The 20,607-nt window shown below is 52.6% G+C and overlaps 1 protein-coding gene across 1 annotated transcript in view; it reads right to left on the reverse strand.

The window, feature by feature from the left end:
* Positions 1-20,607, reverse strand: part of CACNA1E (calcium voltage-gated channel subunit alpha1 E) — a 161,750-nt gene that overhangs the window by 49,850 nt on the left and 91,293 nt on the right. The window contains exon 9 of the mRNA XM_087734697.1: positions 11,333-11,436. Coding sequence (XP_087590823.1) covers positions 11,333-11,436 — 104 coding nt within the window. The remainder of the gene's footprint in view (positions 1-11,332; positions 11,437-20,607) is intronic.

Consider the following 20,607-nt stretch of genomic DNA (forward strand, 5'->3'; position numbering starts at 1 on the left):
CGGTGGCCACAGAGCCCCAGCTGCATGGAGGAACCCAGCCCGTGCCCTCAGCCCCCTCGCGGTCCCAGGCTGCTCCAAGGGAAGCAAGATTGCGAAGAACAAATGGCACCGTTCTCTCTGCAAGACAAACGTCTCTCTCCCCAGAGACTAGCAGCAATCTCCAGCCTCAAAAAAAAATATTCTAAAGAACTGAAAGAATTGGTCTGTCTGCTGCAGAGAGAGTTCAAGTGCATTACCCCAGCTGAGCTATTACACCCTTAATGCTGTGTGGGCTTTCGTGTATGTGTGTGTGTGTGCATGTTTGTGTGAAAAGCCCTGAATGTTCCCTGCATCTCTTGTTTAAGATCCCCAGACAATTCAAGCATTTTTAATTCTACCCCAGGAAGGTGAAGTTTCCTGCCGCTCTGGCATTAAGCATCAAATGACTCTCCCCCTCCATCGCTGGCTTTCAGACTGAAATGAGACTTTCTTCCTAGGGCAGGGAAGGGGGAGAGAACAAAAGGCAAGGAAGAGAAAAGCAGCCTAAGTGGAGAGAAGGAGGGCAGGAGGAGACAGGGGAGAAGGAAGGACCTCCCACACCCAACATCAAAACACACTCTCAGTTTTGGGCATGCCATGCCAAAAACCCTCCTTGCCCTAGCTGGAGGAGAGGCAGGACCATTTTGGCTGTGCCATCATCCACCACCGGCTTTGTTTGTTAGCAAATTGGAATGTCAAGAAATGAGAAGATGCCATCTGCAGCCAGAGTTAGCGGGGAAGTTGCCTCTCTCCCTCTGGTTTGGTCCACTGGTCCTCCCATGTGCTGAACCTCTGCCCCTTGGGCCATAACCCCACACCAGCCAGCTCCTTGGCAGAAGTTTTGCCAACCAGACCCTGCAGGTATATTCTGCAACCGGGAATACCTGGAAAGCTTCCCCTCATTTACACCAGCTGGGAATCTGGCCCCTCTCTGCCACCTCCTGCTTGCCCACCCCTTTGTCTTCCAGCTCCTCCTCTGCTGAGGCTAGTGTCTCCTTTTGCTACACGGTGAGAGAAGCCATCATCACGTGTCCACAATCAAACCCATCCAGAAGGACTAGCTGAGTTTCAAATCACCTTTACCCAGAGAAGGGAATGGGAGCATCTTTTCCAGCACCTCCCTCATTGAGCACTATTTCCCCCTACCCAACCATTTGCTCATGGAGCCCTAATTTGCAAGAAGCTGGTACCACACGCACCCAGGGACAAGGTCCATGCAGCTGCAGCAGCGTCTCCGAGGGAGACACTTCCCACATGCTTGATCCCTAATGGAGCTTAATTGCTTTTGTCCATTAGAGGGAGGAAGGGGTGGCATGGGGGGGGAGGCGGGGCGGGAGGGGAAGTTAAGCTTAGCTTAATGAATTATTACATTTCAGAGAGACACGTTACCGAGCAGGGCAGCAGCGGGGGCTGGTGACATCTGAGAGTGGGTAGGCGATGCTGACAGATCAAGGATTGCTCAGAGCCAATTTGCAGCAGCGGGTAGAGATAATACTGTATGTGAGTGAGAACAGGGCCAGCGATGGTGACTGACAGCCGCTTGGGAAGGCTCCAAGTCACAGGCAGGGCGGCATCGCATCACCGAGAGAGCCGGGTGCCTGCCTCCCATTGAAGGGCTCTGCTCCGCAGCGTGTTTGGGTTACATGGCCCAATTTTGCCTTGTAAAGAGTCTGAGGCTTTGCTGCCCCATGCGGTCCCTGCAAGGGGGCTCAGAGGACCCCAACAGACAGCACAGTCCCCACCAGCAACAATTCTGCTTGTCCACCTGGATCTCCTGGCCCCAAATCCTGATGCCTCCAGCATGAAAACGTCCACCCCCGACAGCCGAGCTCCACTCATGCCGACCCTGTGTCTTTGCAGCCCTTCCCCGTCCGGCCTCGTAAAGCTGAAGGCACGCAGCGAGCAATGAAGGCGAGTGCTGAAGGTCATGGTGGGAGCTGGGGAGCAGTGTGCCATCTGTCCTCCTGCACACAAGGGTACCATCCATCCTCACACCACAGCCAGCCTGCCGGGGCGATTGGAGCACAGATGGTTCGCTCCTCCTCTACCTGCAAATTCTCCTCTACAGACTTGGCATTCCTCTCACTCAGCCCGAGAGCATCTCTGCTCCTGGATGGAGACCCTGGGGGATGCCGCCACGCTCGGCTGCCTTCCTCCCCAGGCCCCTGCACCCTCACTTGCACCAGGGCAGCGATGCTTTTACTACATCAATGCGCTTCGCTCAGAGGGCTGGAGAGCCCAGGTCTGGTTTTACTGGGAGAAGAACCCATGTGAAAGCATCTAGCTTAGAAATATGTCTCCTTTTTTGAAAAAACCCAAACAAACAACAAAAAAAAACCCACAAAAAACCAACCACAAAAAAAACCAAACCAAAAAATCAACTAAGAAAAAAATATCACAGATGCTGCAACCCACATGTATCCTTTCTGGAGCTTCTTTGAGTCCAGAGTGGGTATATAGCACTGGGCATATCAGCATTGTGGCTTCCATGCTTTGAAGCTACAAGCTGACAATCTTCAAACCCATCAATTTGTCGCCTTTTGCCACCATTAAAGACACCTCCAACAAATCAGTTAGCAAACAGGTCTTGAAACGATATGAGACAGCAGAAAGGATGGGATAGGAAGAGGAAAAATACTGGATTATGTGCTGAGGATGAGGTAGCAGTACCATGCTGCTGTGAAAAAACCCACATATAATGGGATGTATAACATCAGATAATACTGCTGGTCTCCTCAGCACTTGTGAGGTCTCAGCTCATGGCTCTGACTCAGTTTCGAACACCACAATTTGAGGAAAAACTGCCTTCGACTCCAGGAGGGTGTCAGGGAAGGTTATGGGACAGAACTGACAACAGACGGTTTGGAAAACACGGATGAGACAGTTGCAAACCAGGGGGATCAGATGGTATTTACCCAAGAGGTGTAAAGGAACTAAAGTAAGAGTGTTGAACTAACTGTGCAGTCTGTAACCTGGTGCTTCAACTTAAACAGACGGTGGCAAGCAGGCACAGCAGAACTGGCATTGCAGACGGGGATTATTGCACTGAACTGATAGTAAAGGCTAGAGCAGGGAGGCCAAAAGGTAGAAAAACCTCTGCAGGGGAAAGATGTGCCTCATAGGTCTGCTTTGAAGGAGGCAACAAGTTTTTTGGATAAAGGTAATTGCTTGATTTAAGTTCACTTGAATTGCCAGAAGAAGTAAAAGAAGATTCAAGGTCAGGTTGGACGGGGCTCTGAGCAACCTCATCTAGTTGAAGATGTCCCTGCTCATTGCAGGGGGGTTGGACTAGGTGACCTTTAAATGTCCCTTCCAACCCAAATTATTCTATGATTCCTTGACAAAGATGGACTGTCTTGAGAAAGTCTTCCCATGAAGCACTAAGTGGTGAAAAAAAAATGAAAAAGGAAAACAGAAACATCCTATTTCTTGCATTCCCTTTTAGTGGCGTCCATTAGCTTTTGATCATTCCTGTGTACTTTGGTGAGAGTTACGTGTTCACTGCGTTGTGACAAAGCTGCAGCAAGAAACGGAGCGTACAGCTGATGATGCTAAAGAGAGCATATTTATAGAGTGCCGGCAGACACACGAGTTGGGGAATGAAAAGCTGACAAGCTGTTGGTGACATCGAATGATAAAATGGGAAGGAGCTGGGAGATACCAGCCCTGAGATTACCCATTACATCACTGCCCCATTTAAGAAGGGGCAGATGCTGATAGTTACCAGGTCCTAAAGGGGCTTGTATTAGACAGGATTGATACCAAGCAGCATGAACAATTCAGAAAGACCTCACCATGCTAGTTTGTGTTGACACCCCATGCTAAGAGGAGAAGTGAACAAAAATAGAGGCAAAGGGAAAGGCAATGACAACATGAAGACACAGGGAGAAGGCAGCCCAAATGGGAAACTGTCTCCACAAGTGGGGAGAGGACAGAAGGGCTCCAGGTGAGGAGCCACCAGAAGCACAGTCAAGACTCCCAGTCCCACTAAAGAGGTCCGTTTATAAGCTGGTCCCTCACAGAGACATGGGCCATCGTGGCTCCACATAGGGCCCAAAGCAGCGAGGACAAGATCACCGTGGGCTGTCTGCATTATGGGACACTGTGCTCTTCCCAAGGAGCGACTCTGTTGCAGGTGCTGCTGCCAACGGGCAATGAGAGGACAGATTAGACAACCTGGAGATCTCTTGGGTCCAGGTTTTGGGCAGCTTTGAAGATAAAGTTCAAGAATTCAAATAACTGGTATTTGCTGCAGAGCCAGAGCAGCAACGGAGACACTGAAATGACTCAAAACAGTGAGAAACACAGAAGAACTCAGACTTTGCATCTGCTCGTGGGGAATGCAGCCCACTGAACAGCAAGGACTTTAAATACTTCCCCTCTTCTCTTCAGTAATCCCCATTTCTTGTCTACAGTTAGCTTCAGTCAACAGGCTCTCATTCATCCAAGAGCAGGTTGACCCATTGCTCAGGCACGGCTGGGCATCCGCTGTACGTTGCTGCAAAGCCTGTCTCTCACCGATGGATCCCAGCAGAGATACAGGTGTCCAGTCCAGCCTCTGCATTCCAGGGTGGAATCAACTCCAGGCAGCTCGATGCCTCTCCACACACTTCATGCATGTTCTCCAAGAATAAGAAGTATTCCATGATCAAAGTGAGAAAAGCACGCGTGAATGCTTGCTTTGTGTTCAGCTCAACCCTGCTGTGACCTTTAAAAAAAAAAAAAAGACCTGTTTTCCACGACACTTGGGCTGGGCTCAGAGCAGCCAACAGTTTGGAAAGCTTATTGTTTTGAAGTAGAGAAAAATAAATGACAAAGAGGACAAATATCACCAGGAGAAGGGAGCCACTAACATTCCAGTTGTAGAGTCTCAGTTTCAACATTTTTCCAAGGGTAACAACGCTGAGGTTTGCATCTCTGTCCCCATTGCTCAGAGAAATCTGTTGTTTGCAATGTTGCACCAAAGGCAGCAATAGCACAGTCAACCCATGCTGCAAGAAAGCTACAGAAAGGGGGCAGAGGTTCTGGTAGCCCCAGCAGCAAGAAGCAGAGACGGAAGCTCTGGATTTTATTTCACTCTTATCAGGCAGGGCTGGTATGAGCAGCGGAGCTTCACTGCTTCAAGAGCCCCGGGCTTTGTTCACAATCACTCCCACTGGCTCATGCAGCGCTGGGAAAATGTTACTCCTCCCCTTCCCTTCTATGCTCCAGTTTTTATCCTCTGTAAGCGAAGAACAGTTTTATAGTCCCCCTTTGCAAGTGACAGCGATCTGCAGATGAAAGGTGCGGGGCCAATACCAAAGGTGAGTTACAATATGGAAAAAAAAATCATCAATTTTCAACATTTCATCACGTTAACGTCCCAGGAACTTTCAAGCACTCTAATTGATGCCTTCAACACAGAAATACAGTGAATTCAGAACCAACCATCAAGTGTGAAACCCACAATAGAACTGCTAGGTATGTCACTCTGCCGCTGCTAAACAAACAAACAGCCACCCAGATGCACAAAGAACTGATAATGCTACATGATTCATTTGGGACATCCTGTCTACTTCACCCAATAAGGGTGCCCAGCAGCCTCTTGCAAGCATGGAGTTGGTCATGGAGGAACTGTGCATCTCCAAAGCCATCCACCAAGTCAAAGAGCTGCAGCCACGGCCACACAATTGCTGTCCTTAACCAGGATGACAGAAATTATGAAGATCTGAAACAAACAACTCCAAAAGCAATCTGTAAGCAAGAACTACCTGCTGAGTGCTTTGTCAAGAGAATCAAAACCAAGCCTTTTCACCCACAGTCCACAGACAATGCGCAGTCCACAGAGCAGAGTTGCAAGTAGGCATGAATAAGAGCAAATCTGAAGCAGCTGAGACACGCTGGCAAACAATTTGCCGAGAGAAATCAAAGGGGAAAGTCACCAAGTCGTCTCTTTGTTGTGGATTTTTTTTTTATCCTGTCCGGCTGGCTGTAAGAGGAGTCGTTATTTCCTGTAACACCGGGGGATACGGCACACCAGACACGCACATCTCTTGTTAGGCAGCTTGTTTGCAAAGGGCTTGGAGGCCCTCCACAGAAAGGTGGTACAGCAAAGCAAGGCAGCGAGGCACTCATTGAATATGGATGCCCACCTGGCTGCTGAATATAGATGAAGATCTCAAAGGCTCCTTTGCCTAACTTATGTTCAAATACCACACCGATGACACAAGAGCTTCCCCAGAACAAAGCAACAAGCATGGCCATTTTTCACCAAGCATGGCCCGACCAACGTGCATCCCATGATGGTGCTGGGGGACCTGACAGGAGGCATCACAGCCCCCCTCCCCACTACACCCACACCCCCATTCAAAAGTGGTTCCAACTAGTGGATCCCCAAACACACAATGGGCACAGCCATTTTACACCTCATCCCAGCCACTCCCTGAGATGCTGCAACCATTAAAGAAAAAAACAAAACAAAACAAACAATGCTTCCAAGCTTTCATGCTTCCAATATGATATTTCTCAGCCATGTTTGTTGGCCTCTTGCTGTCCCTCACGATCTCCCCACAAGCCTTCCTGCATTGTGGCAACATGTCTCCCTGCTTTCACCTCCACAAACTGCCTACCTCTGAGACATTAATCCTCTTCCCAGCATTTCTGGCTTCAAACCACCTGATCCAGCTTGAACGCACGGGGCCCAGGTTTTGCGTAGAGCTGGGAAAAAAAAACCTGCCTCCATTGAAAATGTACACTTGTTCCTTTAACGCCCTTATTATTAATTGCTATAAACCTTAATTTTATTCATCGTTTGTTATGCCTCAAAATTGGATGGGAAAAAAGTTCAAATTAAATGAAGAGAAAAGATTTCAGAGATGGTACAGAAGGCTCCTGAAGGAGCTGAAGAAAACTCTCCGGAGACTGGGAACACAGTGCTAACCCAACCTGAAAGAAAGAAGATCTTAAGACAAAGAAATCTTGCCAAATTGATCCTTTAATTATAACATTAGTCGCTTCTTTCAAAGGCTTAGTGCAAGAGCTGGGGGTGGGGGGCAGAAAAGAAAGGGAGAAAAGACTTAACATCACCAGGATGAGTGGAAGCAATTAGGAGGATTTAAATTACTCTCTTGTTTGGTACGAGGCAGATGGATTTCATTTTTCTTGCCATTGTGCTCAACTTCTTGCTCTGCCATCAGCTTCCAGAGGTCTCCTCCTTGGCAGACCCGAGGACCCAGCCTTCCCAGGTTGGGCAGCATCCCCTTCCACTCTGCACCCACTCGGCTATTGCCGTGGACCACGAATACCAGTAATCACAGCAGCTTTGTTACCCTGGAAAGGGGCTGGAAGTATGAGACTGGATAGGGGAAAGGAGTCTACCAGCCCTCAACAGGAGGACAGATGCTGCAGTGAATGGAGGACGGCAATTGCAAACCATTTTTTCTCTGCAGGGGCTGGGGAAAGGGAGATGGAAAAGAGTCAAAACACAGCCCGTCTGGTATCAGAAACTCCGCATGAGTCCTCAATGTTATACCTCCAAGCACGGCTTATTTTTTATCTTCATTCTTTCATCTTCTTGCTCCCAGCAACAAGCTAGACATAAGCCATCCTCTTGCCAGGAGGGGCAAAGCAGGCAGGACTTCTGCAGTGGCTAGGACAGGACCAGTGGTGAGCTGTGGTCATTAATGGTATGGCATTACTGCCACTGCAGCACCATGCATGCCACAGGCAGCAGGGACAGGACAGTGCAGCTCTGAGCCAATCTCTGCTGGTCTGGAGATGCAGCCTGAACACACAGATCCAAATTGTTTTACATAAGAAACAGCTGAGAAAAAAAACCAAACCAAACCAAACCATTTCACAAAGAAAGGAGAGCAGCTCTTTGCAAATCTCTGGCATGGGGCACGTGCAACTTCTGCATCCCCCTGACTGAGAGCTGACCGACCGCAGGGCACTGCCCACAACGGGCCATCAGCCGCAGGGAAGGAGGAGGTCCCGTCCACCCCTCCTACTCCTCCTGCAGCACGCGATTCTCTCTCAGCACTACAGCAGTTTTCCCTGGGAAGAGGTACAGAGCTGCAGGTGCACCCTGCCCCACTGCGGCAGGGTGCTGGATGACACCAACCTCAGACCACAGGACGGCAGCAGGCAACACTTGATATGAGTCTCAGCATCTTCCTGAGCTCCCAAATCCACTGGCTGCCACATGGCAGAAAATAGGGCATTTCAGCTGATGCTCCATCCTCACTCGCTCCCACTGACTCTCTTCTGCCAGGATTATTTTGGTAGCTTGTGTAGCTTTAAAAGCTGAGCAGTCACATCTCCTTGGGCTTCATACCTGCTCTCAAAGAGGAACAGGGCCAATTTTTTTTTCTTTCCCGCTTTCAGTTAGAATTAATTGATCCCTAATTGCACACATAGAGGGGGAAAGTTAATAGACACAGTAATAAATGCCAAAGCCCCAGAAGAACTGGCTCTCCAAGCCCCTGCCTGGAGCGACTCCATCTCCTCTTAATAGCGTTGCATGCAATTCCAGCGCATGTGTGCGTGCTAGTATTTAGAGAGAAAAATCGAGGAGCCTCAGTATGATGGAAATAATTTCTTTTCCTCTCCCACATACTTTGTGCTTAGGAGCAGATGGATCCAGGCTGTTTACATCACGGAGGTCATGCCTCAGCTTAACAGTTGGGGAACTGACTGTTGGGAGAGATGCGCATCGCAACCAGAAGATTGCTAAATCTGGGCTCCGGCAAACTTCTGATGGTGGCAAGTTAAACATACAAATGTCCTCCTGCAGCCTCTTCGCATTCAGGACCTGCCTCGGGTGTTTGATTGTTTCCCCAAAGAAAACCGCTGCCAAGACAAAGCGAGGGCAGAGAGGCAGTTCTGCAGCAGCTCGCGAGCATGAACTTTGAGAAGAAGGCTGGAAATCCTGAGCGGACCTTGTTATTCGCCAGTGCAGATGGTGCAGTTTGAAAGCAATGTGGGTCCAGGTTTCTGCAAACAGGCTACCAGGGCTTGCCGCTCACCGCTGCGCCCCAAGTTAATAGAGCGACTGTGGTTTCAGTTAGCTGGGCATGGCTGCCTGTCTTCCCCCAAGGCAGTACTGTAACACTGGGGAAAGGTTTCCTTTGCGTGGAGGTGTTTCCATGGAGCTCATCCCCAAAGTGACCTTCTCCTCCCAGCTCAGCCCAGCCGCGGGGTGTGCAGGGGGATCCAGCCAGACCCTGCCTGCTCATCAAGCTCAGAGGCTGGGGGATGGAAAGGTCACCCTTCCCCTCCCACAGCAGAGCCAAGTGCTCTCTTCCAGCACAAAAGAATTGCAAGGAGCGTTAAAACCAATAAAAACTAAGCAAGCAAAGCGACTTATAGCACTCAAGGACATACATTGTTTGCGTGCAGAAGTGCCTTCTCCTGCCTCGCGTCGCACCCCTCTGCGGCTCCAGCAGCAGCTTTGGCAAGAGGATGCTTCACCACCGCCGAGGTACTGCATCCACTGAGCCACAAAGGATGTCTGTGGCCGTGGCCAGGCAGGAGGGCATGCACAGTGGCCTTGCCATGGGGTGGCAGAGCCCAGCTCACAGCCTCCCCTCACCTCACTCAGCCCTCCGGGGAGCTGAGCAGTCACGCTTTTCCCTAGGTATCTGGCACGCCACAAGAGCATCTCCATTGCCAATTAGGCCACCCACCCACTTGCATCCTTCCCCAATACAAACCCTATTAGCGATAAACAAACAGTCGAAATGCCAGCCGGTGCCTGGGAAGAGCCCTAGACAACTGCATCCAATTCAGCGGGTGCGGGAACAGCTGCCTCACACAGTCCCCGTGCAGGCAAGCACTGAGCATGGACCAGGGCACGGGTCGGGCATCCCACCGGCCACCGTGTGGTCCTCCTGCCTGTGGCTGGCTCGCAGGCCAGAGCGGTGCTACCTCGCTGCGTCCCCAGGCGGCTCTCAGCATCACACCAGAAGCAAAAGCCTCAGAGTCCACACAACACACTACGTTGGCACGATTCAACACTGCAAGTAAGGGGCTTTTCTAGCTGCCTAGCACCAAGCTTCCTAACATTCCTTCTCTGGGCTTTTGTAGGAAAGTTCCTGCTTGACACTGACACCCAGCTCGCCTTTGCTCAAATCCCCAAGCTGGATGTGGCATAAGAAATGCAAAAGCCACCCAACACTGCTTGGACGTCTTCATCCCATGAGAGGTCCCTCTCTGCAAGGCAGCGTGAAACCCTTCCTGCAGCCTGTCCCCAGAGCCCCTGGACTCAGTCAGACCCCAGACTGAGAGTTGGGGATATTCAACCCACCAACAAACCCTGAAGCCCAGCCTGCTGCTCCAGAAGCACTCCTGAAACCACCACCATCACACCCAAACTCACAGGGACACTTAGGACAGTGACAAAGATGACCAGGGCCAGTCTCCACATTGATCCCTGCATCTAAGGGCTTTCCAGTGGGCCAAAATAGTGCTACGGTGGCTTTTTTTTTTTTTCTGTGATGGGCGATTAGGAAAAAAATGACCCGCTGCTGGGCACGGGGTTCCCATTGCCACCTGCGGCAAGTGCAGAGGAGCCCACATCCCCCTCCCAGTGCCAGAGAGGGCATGCTCTCCCCATGCACCCACCCCGCCAGCAATTGAAGATGTGCTGATGCAACCACAGTTCATTGTCATGGAGACAAGAAGCCTTTTTCTCTCCAAACCCAGCTTAATAGCTTGGATTCAACCCTCCTTTCCCCTGGGAAGAGCGGAACAGGGACAGTTGCATTGTCCTCACGTCCCTGGCTTGTCTACGTGCACCCCAGGCACCCTTACCCTCGCCAGTGTGCATCTGGCACCAGGCACATCCTCCTGGCCACAGCTCCTCCACAGCATGGAGATACCTTGCATCACTCCCACTTGTGCCCCAAACCCATCCCAACCCACACCCACCACACTCCATCAGCCAGCAAATGCGCACCCCAATACAAACATATCCCAGACTCAAGCACATTTCCATAAAGCTCCCCCACGTCTCTCCCTTCCAGCAGGTCCCAAGCAGCCAGAAGACTGACACCGACCATTTCTCGCAGGTGACCAAAACCATGAGCTCTTCAGCAAGGTGAAACAACAAGAAAGCATCTTCAACTCTGCCCCTTTTCTGGCTCCCCAGGGAGCAAAGAAGGTAGGCAGAGCCAAGGAGAGATCCCTCACTGTGGGGCAGGCAGGCAGGCATGGAGGGGACAGGGGGAACCAGCTACTGGGGTCCTGGGGGGCACGGCAGTACCAGGGGCCAGCCTTGGGGCTAAGAGGCAGGGGACGAGCATGGCCTGGAGGGAAAGGATGGCATCTCGCTTACCCCGACAGCACTCCCAGGACAAGGTTGAGGACAAAGAAGGATCCAATGATGATGAGGGGGATGAAGTACAGCCAGTTCCAGGTGGCTCCTAAGGCATCATTGGTCTGGAGGGGAAAAGAAAAAACACGTGTGATGTTATGTTCAACACCAGCACCCGGGGCAGAAGGAGGGTGCATTAGCTCAGACGCAGTGGCAATTCTCCCTCCAGGCTGACAACACCAGGCTCCTCGGGGTGATGTGACCATGCCCGCTCCAAGCCTTGACAGCCAACGGGCAGCTGCCTCTGCAGGCAGATATGCCCAGACAGGGGCTCCCAGCCATCAGTGCCCCGATGCCCCTTGGCATCCTGCCCCAGCCACGCTCTCCTCCATGGTCTCCAGCCCTCATCGGGCAGGAGGAGATCTGCCTCCTCCTGCTATCTCTGCAGGGATGCAGGGGCTGTTCAGACAATAGTATAGTCAGAGGTGCAGGGCGCTGTGGCCTGAAATCGGGGTGCTGAGGATGGGGGGGGCCACCTTAAGTGTGCCGCCCCCCCCCCCCCCCCCGCCCCCGGCAGCTTGATTCGGTGCTCCCCTGTGCATCCCACCGAGACAGGGCAAAGCAGCCCCGCAGCAGCAGTGCCTGCCAAGCATGGTACAGGTTAAGGGGGAAAGATTTATAAGGTGCCTTAGGGCCAGCAAAGCTGGCGGCTAAAGAAGAAGCAGTCAATGCTCATCCTTCCATGCACAGGGGGAAAGGGGCTGGTGCGGACAAGACCCACACCTTCAAATCAGCGTTTTGCTGACAGCATCATCACTAATATATTGCAGACACCCTCCTGCCCCAGGTGCATTACCCCAACCTCAAGAAGCTGAGAGTGGAGGGTCACTCTAACCATGCGGCAAAGCCCGGCAGCTAAAAAGGCTGCTGGCAAGCCCTGCTCTATACCTCCAGACATTTATTCACTGAGGCTTTTAATAAAGCAGTGCCCCTCTGTACCTCACAGCTGCTTCCCGGGCCTCATTTGTCCTCTGGTGTCAGGCACGGCGCACATGACGCCGGGCTGGAGGGTGATGCGGCAGAACGTGACTGTCTGGGGGAGGTGGTATCAATCTTGTTGCAATGAAAGACTCTTTCTCTTTTCTCTCTCTTCCCCCTTCTCCCCGTGCTAATTAAGCCCTCATCTTCATCTGAGTCATTGGCACATCTCCCGGTCAGCCAGTGCAGGAGCCGAGACAAGGCTCTGCAAGGGAAGAAGTGAACGTCCAAGGGGGAGAGAAAGCCACCACACTGGAGTCTTCCTCCAGTGACCAAGGCGTCAGCGGGAACCTCAGCCAGGCATCCCCACCACCCTGACGCTGAGCCCAAGGCAGGAAGGACAATGCCAGCACATCCCACCGCAGGCACCGATCACAGCACCAGGAAAGGGATGCTGTGGGCAGACCCCAGCTCTTTGCACACAGCAGCAGTAAGGACTTCGAGGTTGGGGAAAGCATCTGGAAAGACTCACCGCCCTCCTCCTTCAGCACCAGGGAAACCACACGCATCTTCTCAAGGTCCTGCACCTTTCAAGAGCCCCAGGCCACCACTGCCCCTTTCCTTGGGGCCACAGGAGAAGCGAGCACAGGGAGGTGGGAATGACACATGGGAATCCTGTATAGCCAATGCTCATCACCACCCTCCAAAGACACCCAAGGCCACTGTGCTCTGCTCTGACAGCACCGTTTGCCATGGCATTAGTCTTCAAGGCATTGTGAAACTCCTCAGCCCAAGCTTGGCTAGGCTTCAGCTCCCCGCCAAAATGCCAGTGCGTACCTGCCACCTGTGCCAGGATCGCTCGCCTTTGAAACTGGATCCTGCCCAAAAACCATGGGCTTTCCCCAAGGTCCTTGGCACAGGGGATGCAAAACAGATTAGCTCCTTTCCTACAGGTGAAGAAGATATCTTCCCCAGGGCTGGGCCATCACCACCCCTCTTTTGGCCTTCCCCCCTCCAGTGATGCACAGCAGGAGATGGAGTGGGAGACAGGGATGAGATGATGGAGCAGAGGGCAATTTCCCCGGGGTTATCAGCCAGTGATACCAGCAGCAGCACCCAGACCACCTCTTCCCACTGCAGTTTGTGGACATGACCAAAGCTGGTGGCACCAGGGACCCATAGCTGGGAAAGCTGAGGCAGGGGCTCAGCAGGGCCCTGCCAAGACAGGCTGTCTGCGATCTCCACCTCTACATGCATTTGTGTACCCAGCTCCCAGGGGGGTGGAGGTAAAGAGGATTAGAGAGGTTTTAGGGGGTTTGGGGGGTTACATGTCCAGCACTACCAGCAGCCAGTGGCTCCAGGAGGGGCACTGCTGGGGCAAAGGAGGGGATGGGGAGCTGTGGCCATGGACCCCACATACCCAAGGACACACCACTGACCACAGCAAGCTCAGGAATGGTCCCAGCCACCCAGGATGATGTCAGGAGGCCTAGAACAGTCCTGCTCCGAGCAGCCACATGGGTCCCCTGGCTGGTGCCAGCTTTGCCAGGACTCTCTAACCCCAAGACAAAATTTCCCAGGGCACATCCCAATGCTCCCTACAAAACCAGGAGCTGGTGATGCCCAGCCAGGCTGCGGTGGCTCCAGCCCATCATCTGGTACCTGCTCAGCCGCTCCAACTGCCAAAATTTGCCCTTTTATTCCCCAAGGAGCTGGAATAGTTGCTCTGGTACCTTTGGGTACCAGGCTGCAGAGGACCCAGCCAGGGGGACAAGGTGGCTTGTTTGGGAAACACAAGGGGCTTGGCATTTCACAGGCCCTGTATCTTCCACTGCTTCTCTAGCCCAGGGCAGAGAGCATGACCACAAAGCATCCGATGCAGCAGGGCATCAGCACACAGAACAGCATACGTGCATGCCCATATGTGCATACACACGTGAGTGAATGTTTTCCCATCTCTCCACTCCCAACGCTGAAGCATGTCTGCCCAGAAAACCAAAGGAACTGCCACAGCTGGCTGTGTTTGCCTGAGAAAGGACGCAGACTGACAGGGTCTCACAGAGTTGCTGAGTCCAGACCCCCTTGCGTCATGCAATCTTCCCCAGACTTTTGTCAACTGTACCCCAAAAACTCACTATTCCCACTGGAAAGTTCCTCAAGCAGATTCTCTAATGGCTGCTCTAATTTTCAGCCTAAATTTATTTGTGGTCATTTTATACATCACTCTGTTGTTTTACTAGCATTGCCCTTTGGCTGAAATACTGTTTCCCATCCTGATGTATTTATAGATAGCTATCATGGCCATCCCCAGCCTCTGCTTTGCTAGCCAAAGCAAGGTTCCTCCGGTTCTCTCTTGTATGACTGGCTCTCCCTCTCTATTTTATCTAGCAGCCCCTTCCCTGCTCCAGTCCAGGCTCAGTTCATCTTCCCTGGACACAGGAGACCAGAGCGAGAGATCCTGATGGGTTCTACTCCACCCCTGCATGATGCTACCGAGACTTCGCCATCCTGCCTGCAAACCTCCCTGCCCCTCCGGGGCACCACTGGCCTGTGGTCACCCTGCGGTCACTCGCTCATCTCATCTCATCTCATCTCATCCTCCTCCATGCTGTTACTTCCCAATTAGCAAGACCTGGATTCCTAGCAGATATCTCTGCTGTTCCTCAACAAGCACACGGCTTTCCATTTCTCACTGCATCCCACATGTCTTCCTCCAGCCCTCAAACTGCTCCAGCCCCGGTGGCAGCCTCCATCCCCCCAGCTCCAGGAAGCCAGCCGAGGCTATAAGCTGGAAGCAGGAAAGCCCATGACTCATCCCTGAGGAGCCCCACTGGTCACTACCAGCCACTACATCCCCTTAACACCACTCAGCACCATCCTGACGCTGCTCGCTTCCCTGCCAGCCTTGCAGAGCTCCTCTTCTCCTTCCTCTCTTCTCTGCTTCATTAACACTTTCCCATAGCAAAAGCTTTACTACAAAGAGCAGCTCTACACGTTTCCAGGTCTCCGATGCCAGGTTAGCCTGGCATGACCTACCTTTGGCAAACCCATGATTCATTTCCCTCTTTTCCCTTCCAAATCTGTTCCAAAATGGCATGCGATCGAGGTCAGGCTTACAGTCCTATTCCTGCCTGCCTTACTTTTATTCCCCTCCTCCCCCCGCTTTTAAATATAGGCATCGCATTCGCTATTCTCCAGTCAGATGGTGCCTCCCCCAACTCGATGGAGTTGTTAAAAATACTTGTTACCAGACCTGCCATTTCATGTGCCAGCTCCCTCTGAGAGCCAGGGGGGGAAGCCATCCCGAGTGCTGGGATGGTCTCGGCACTTGGCTTCCACATCAGCTGCGCTCGTGGCCATGTCCTTGTTCCCACTATCCAGCCCTTTTTGTGGCCTCTGTCTTTGTGTTGACCAAAAGCCAGGATGAAATATCGATCCATGCCCAAATCTCCCCAGCTGTCGCTTCACCGTGCCTTGCTTCCATCTGTAGGGAGCTGCTTGCCGCCCCTTTGAGCATCCTTCACAAGGTCCATGTCAGCACAACTTTTGGCAGCTCCCATAGCACTTCCCAACTTCTTCAGCACCAAGATGTAGTTGTCTTTACTGAGCAGCCAGCCCCTTTTCCCATCCCTTCGGGGCATCGTTTGTTCTTAATATCACTCCATAGGCAATGGTTCCCCTTGGTCCACTGTGCTTTCCCACAGTTTTTTTCCCATTTGCTGAAGGTAGGAGGAGGTCGTCATGTGCAGAAGTCAGGGTAGACACAAGGAGTTTAATCCTCAAATTGCTTGAATGAGGTAACTCGTTTAACCAAGAAATTCCTTGCTTTTGCCCCAGCCTTGCAGCAATGCTCGGCTCCCTGTGCTGCAGACCAAGTCCCCATCGTTCACCCAAGCCCTTTGGGAAACAGAGGAGCTGCCTCATGGCTGATCTTTGCTGCTTCTTCCCTTCCCTTTAAGACAACCACCTTTTTGTTATGCACCCCACCACCTAAACCACCACCACCACCCAAGCTCTCCCATGGCCACCAGACCAAGAAACACATTTGCTACTGCCTCCACGCATATTCGAGGCACCAACACAACCAACATGAGCTTGTCAGTGAAGACCAGGGAGCCACAGCTTCCCCAAGGGACTACGCACCCAACGGTGTTTCTCACGCAAGGCATCGGTGGTGACACCCAGCTGGAGCTGAACCACCACATTCACATCTCGGACACGACCCGTCCCGCTGCCAGCAAAGCCTCCAAGCCTATAAATGACACCACCAAGTCGTGGGAGCAGGACCCTTGTGGGGTAACGGAGCCAGCACGGTGGGTGCCCACCCGGCAAAGGAGCCCCCGCTGACTCTTGATTCTCAACCCCCAGTACAGGGTTATTCTTTCGGCAGCTCTTGTGTTGCTTTTTGTTTTTTAGTTTTTTTGGTTTTTTTTTTTTTTCAAAGGGTGGGAAAAGGCGCAGGGAACTGCAAAAGCAGGTCTCACTCGGGGGGCCAGAAATCTAAAGAAATCTTAAATATATACCCGAGTTGAATGCAAAGCACAAGCTCGCAGCCCACACATACCCTCCCTCAGGCTGCGCTTGCATGGGAAACTTTAGGATTTCTTTGCTATAGGGGAAGGGGGGGAAAAAACCAAAATAACCCACAAATTCAGTCTCTCCTACCTAAAAATAAACAGAGAGCATGTTCTGCCTGTGCAGGGCACCTTTAATGGTCACTCATTGCCCACCAGCTTGGGGAGGGGGACTGAGGACTGAGGCTGTGGGCACCCAACCCATTTGTGGAGCAGCAGGACACAGGGAGCTGCTGGCTTCATTCAGACAGCAATCCACCCTTGTTGATTCTCTGGTGTCTAGTAACAGGGGTGGGCTCCCACTTCAGGCTTTCCCTGGAGAGGAAGGGAGTTTTCTGCCCCTTTCCCAGCAGGGGCTGCATCCTGGAGACCTCCATGACCAGCTTGGCCAACGTCAACTGCCCACGCTGATGCCCCATAGGCAGTCAAATCCCCTCTCAAAATCCATCTGCATTAGAAAGAGCCTCTGCGGTTTCTGTTTGAATCCAGACCAAAACGGCACATAATTAGATTGGGGTAATATACATTTATTACTGTAACTGACTGGCCGTGACGTGCTCGGGGGATACAGCAGTGCTGTGCTATGGGGCAGGGGGGAAGTCCACAGGACCTCCAGTGGCACGGGTGGCCCCATCCTCACTGCTCTCACTGTGGTCCTCTGCCAGGGATGTCCCACCCCACAGAGAGCTCCCACAGGGACCCATGGCTTTGCCTGCATTGCAGGGAGGCTTGAATGGGCAGGGATGGGGTGACCAAACCATCTCAACTGCAGCAGCTGGGCAGGAGAGGTCTGCCTGTCCCCCAGTCTGCAATCCTAGTGAGGAGGTTTGGGGATAAGAGGAAAAGCCAGGATCTCAGATGGCTTTGCCCTGGGCGCTGTGCCTGCCTTCCCCAGCACTTCCCAGGGGCTTGCTGCCCGGCACGGGGGCAGAGCGGACCTGATGGGACAGTGGGTGCAAAAATATCACAGCTCCCATGATTTGTATGCCAAATCCTCAGCTTGGCAACACCCAATGGGCTTTGCCTGGTGGCGACATGCGCCATCCCCCCAGCATCACCTCCGCGGCCCCCAACCTGATCCTCCCTGCAAACCACAGCTGCATCCAGCTGAGAAACACATGCAGGCCAGCAGGAGCAGCCTCAATATCTCCATACTCCAGCAAAAAGGGGGAAAAAAATAATTAAAAAAATACCTTATAGCAGATTCCCTGACCTAACTGGTTCCCTCAAGACCTTGACACCTGCTGCTGCTCTCCCCAACACAGTAACAGATCTCTTTCTTCCCTTTAATAGCAGTAATTTGATCTCATGCATGCAGGGCCATGCTTCACTCCCCACCAGCCCTGCCTGGTATCCATCAGCGTCCCTGGTGCTGGACAATATCTGAATGAAAATGCTTTGCTTTTCCAGATCAGGTTAATGAGGAAATTGGTATATTTCCTTTGCAGGGCCAGGGCTAGCCTTGCAGCAGGATGCATGCTGCCACGGCTGCGCACCGGGGTCTCCAGGCAGGGTGGGCACCTCCCACCCGATGCCCTGCTTGCAGCGCTGCCTTTTGCTGGCCCCGGGGTGCTTGGGGGTGCTGGGGACAGGCAGCAGGCAGGAGGCCCTGCAGAGGGGCCCAGAAAGCTCAGCAAAGCCCTCAGCACGTCGGCATGCTTGTGTCTGTGCATGCGTGGGGAAGAGGAAGGAGTGGGGCAACAGGAAAGAACCCCAAATATTTCATTTTTCTGTTTTCTAATTCTAAATGGAATGCAAAAAATGCATTGCTAGAAGCATTACTAAAAATCAAGTGTTTTCAAAATATTTGCTATGGGTATGGTGACTAATTATTGCTCTGTTCTCCTCTGATCCACTGAGAAACCACACCCAGATGCCCCAGCATCAATCCGCAGACCCTGACCCCACGTGTTCCACCTCCTCCTCCTCTCCCCCAGCCATCCCTCGCTGAGACCCCCCAGCTGCCCCCACCTCTGCTCCCGAACCCCCACCTTCCCCCTATCCGGACCCCTCCTGAGCCTTCCCCAGCCCCAGATGACAGCACCCCCTTAACTGCCCTGCAGGCAGGATGAACTTTTCCTGACAGGGTATTTGCAAAGCTTTGCCACCTTCGTTAAACCCAGCACTTGGCTAAGGCAGCACGGGCGTTCCCAGTGCAGATCCTCAGCATCAGGCTCAGACACGCACCAGTGCTGCTGCCTCTCCTGCTGGACCTGGAGCCTGCACGCTGCAGCGGCGCATGGTCTTCATGGGGTCAACTTCAGGTTTTTCTTCAGTGGAGCCTGGTGATTGCCAGGCTGGATCCCTGCTTTGTTTTGAGCACACTGCAAGCCCAGAGAGGCAGCTCAGGCCCCGTGAAACATTTCCTAAATGGAGGAACATCCCCGGCTGCGATGCTCTGGGGCAACAGACCCATACGCAACCTTCCAGAAGGACCCCAACTCAACACAATACCCCCAGTCCAGCCCTGATGCGCAGCAGCACACGCACCAACAGAGAGGCTTGGAAACAGCTTTGCAAAGCCTCGCCAGCACAATTTGCAGCACCAAACCCGCTAATGAAATTAGAGACCCTGGGCTTAAGATGAGCAGTGGGGGCCAGGCAGTGCCGAGACCACCTGCTACCTCCTCTCCTTGAGCCTGAAGTTGTTGGGCAGTGCAGGAGCATCGGTGCCTCCACCAGCCCCTCGGCTCCCCTACTCCTGCCGGCAGACGGTCTAGGAGTGAGACTTTCCCGCGCGGGCAGGGAGGAGGGTGTGGGCAGGGAGCTTGTGACAGAACATGCCTGCAAAGCTGGGGATCCAGCAGACACAGTTTGTTTCTTGCTGTGTCATTTCAGCACACACACACAGGGAAAAGGGAAAAAAAAAAAAGGCAGGAACATTTGGCAAGCTGGTGAGGGTCTGGCTTTGCTGAGTGTGGAGAAAGAGCCGTTTCTTCCAAAGGGAGAAGAGGGTAAAGCAGGCTGGCTGCTGTGCACGTGCCTATTGGGGACGGGCTCCAGCACCTACGGCTGGCGGCATGCAAGCTGCCAGCTCGGGCACCAACAGGAGCCATTTGGGGGAAAACAGTTCATTTCATTAAGTTAGGAAGGTTTTAAACCTTCAGGGTTGGAATTTGAAGTCTCCTCTCTGAAGTCCTCACTAACTTAATTGCATTTAAAACACTCAGCATTTAACATTTCAGAGGAAGAAGCAGGAAGGGGCTCCGTCCTGCGGTGCCACAAGTGCCAGGGACTTTTTTGCAGCCCCCGTCCCCCCTCCAGCACACAGCACACCCCGCTTCGCCTGCACGGCCAGGAGCTGCCAGGAATAGCTGCAGAGGCATTAAGATCTGGGCTTGCTACAGAGCTGCTAGGAGCACTGGGTGTTGATTAAATTTTCATACCTCCCCGACAGGATATTTTTTTGTGTTGCGTTTTCATTTAAAACACACAAGAAGGGACTCCTTTTCCCTTTGCAAGCATTCCAGCTACAGAGCCTGGCGACGTCCCAGGGCACAGAGGCTAAATAGCCAAGTGGTTTCCCTCTTTCACCATCCCTCCCATCTCCTCCACTCTCCAGCCTCTGTCCCTCCTCCTCCTCTCCCCAGAGATCATTTCTAGCCAGCACTGCCCCTTGCCAGGAGCCACTGTTACCCATCACACTCCCAGCTTCACCCTCCGCAGTGCCCGAAGGAGCAGCAGGGCAGGCTCAGCCCCCAGCTGCAAGACCATTGTTGTACTGAGCTCCTCCAGTGCTCTTGC

This window comes from Nipponia nippon, unplaced genomic scaffold (genome assembly GCF_047370975.1).
Source record: "Nipponia nippon isolate SJK-2023a ecotype South Korea unplaced genomic scaffold, ASM4737097v1 scaffold_5, whole genome shotgun sequence".
NCBI classification, from domain to species: domain Eukaryota; kingdom Metazoa; phylum Chordata; class Aves; order Pelecaniformes; family Threskiornithidae; genus Nipponia; species Nipponia nippon.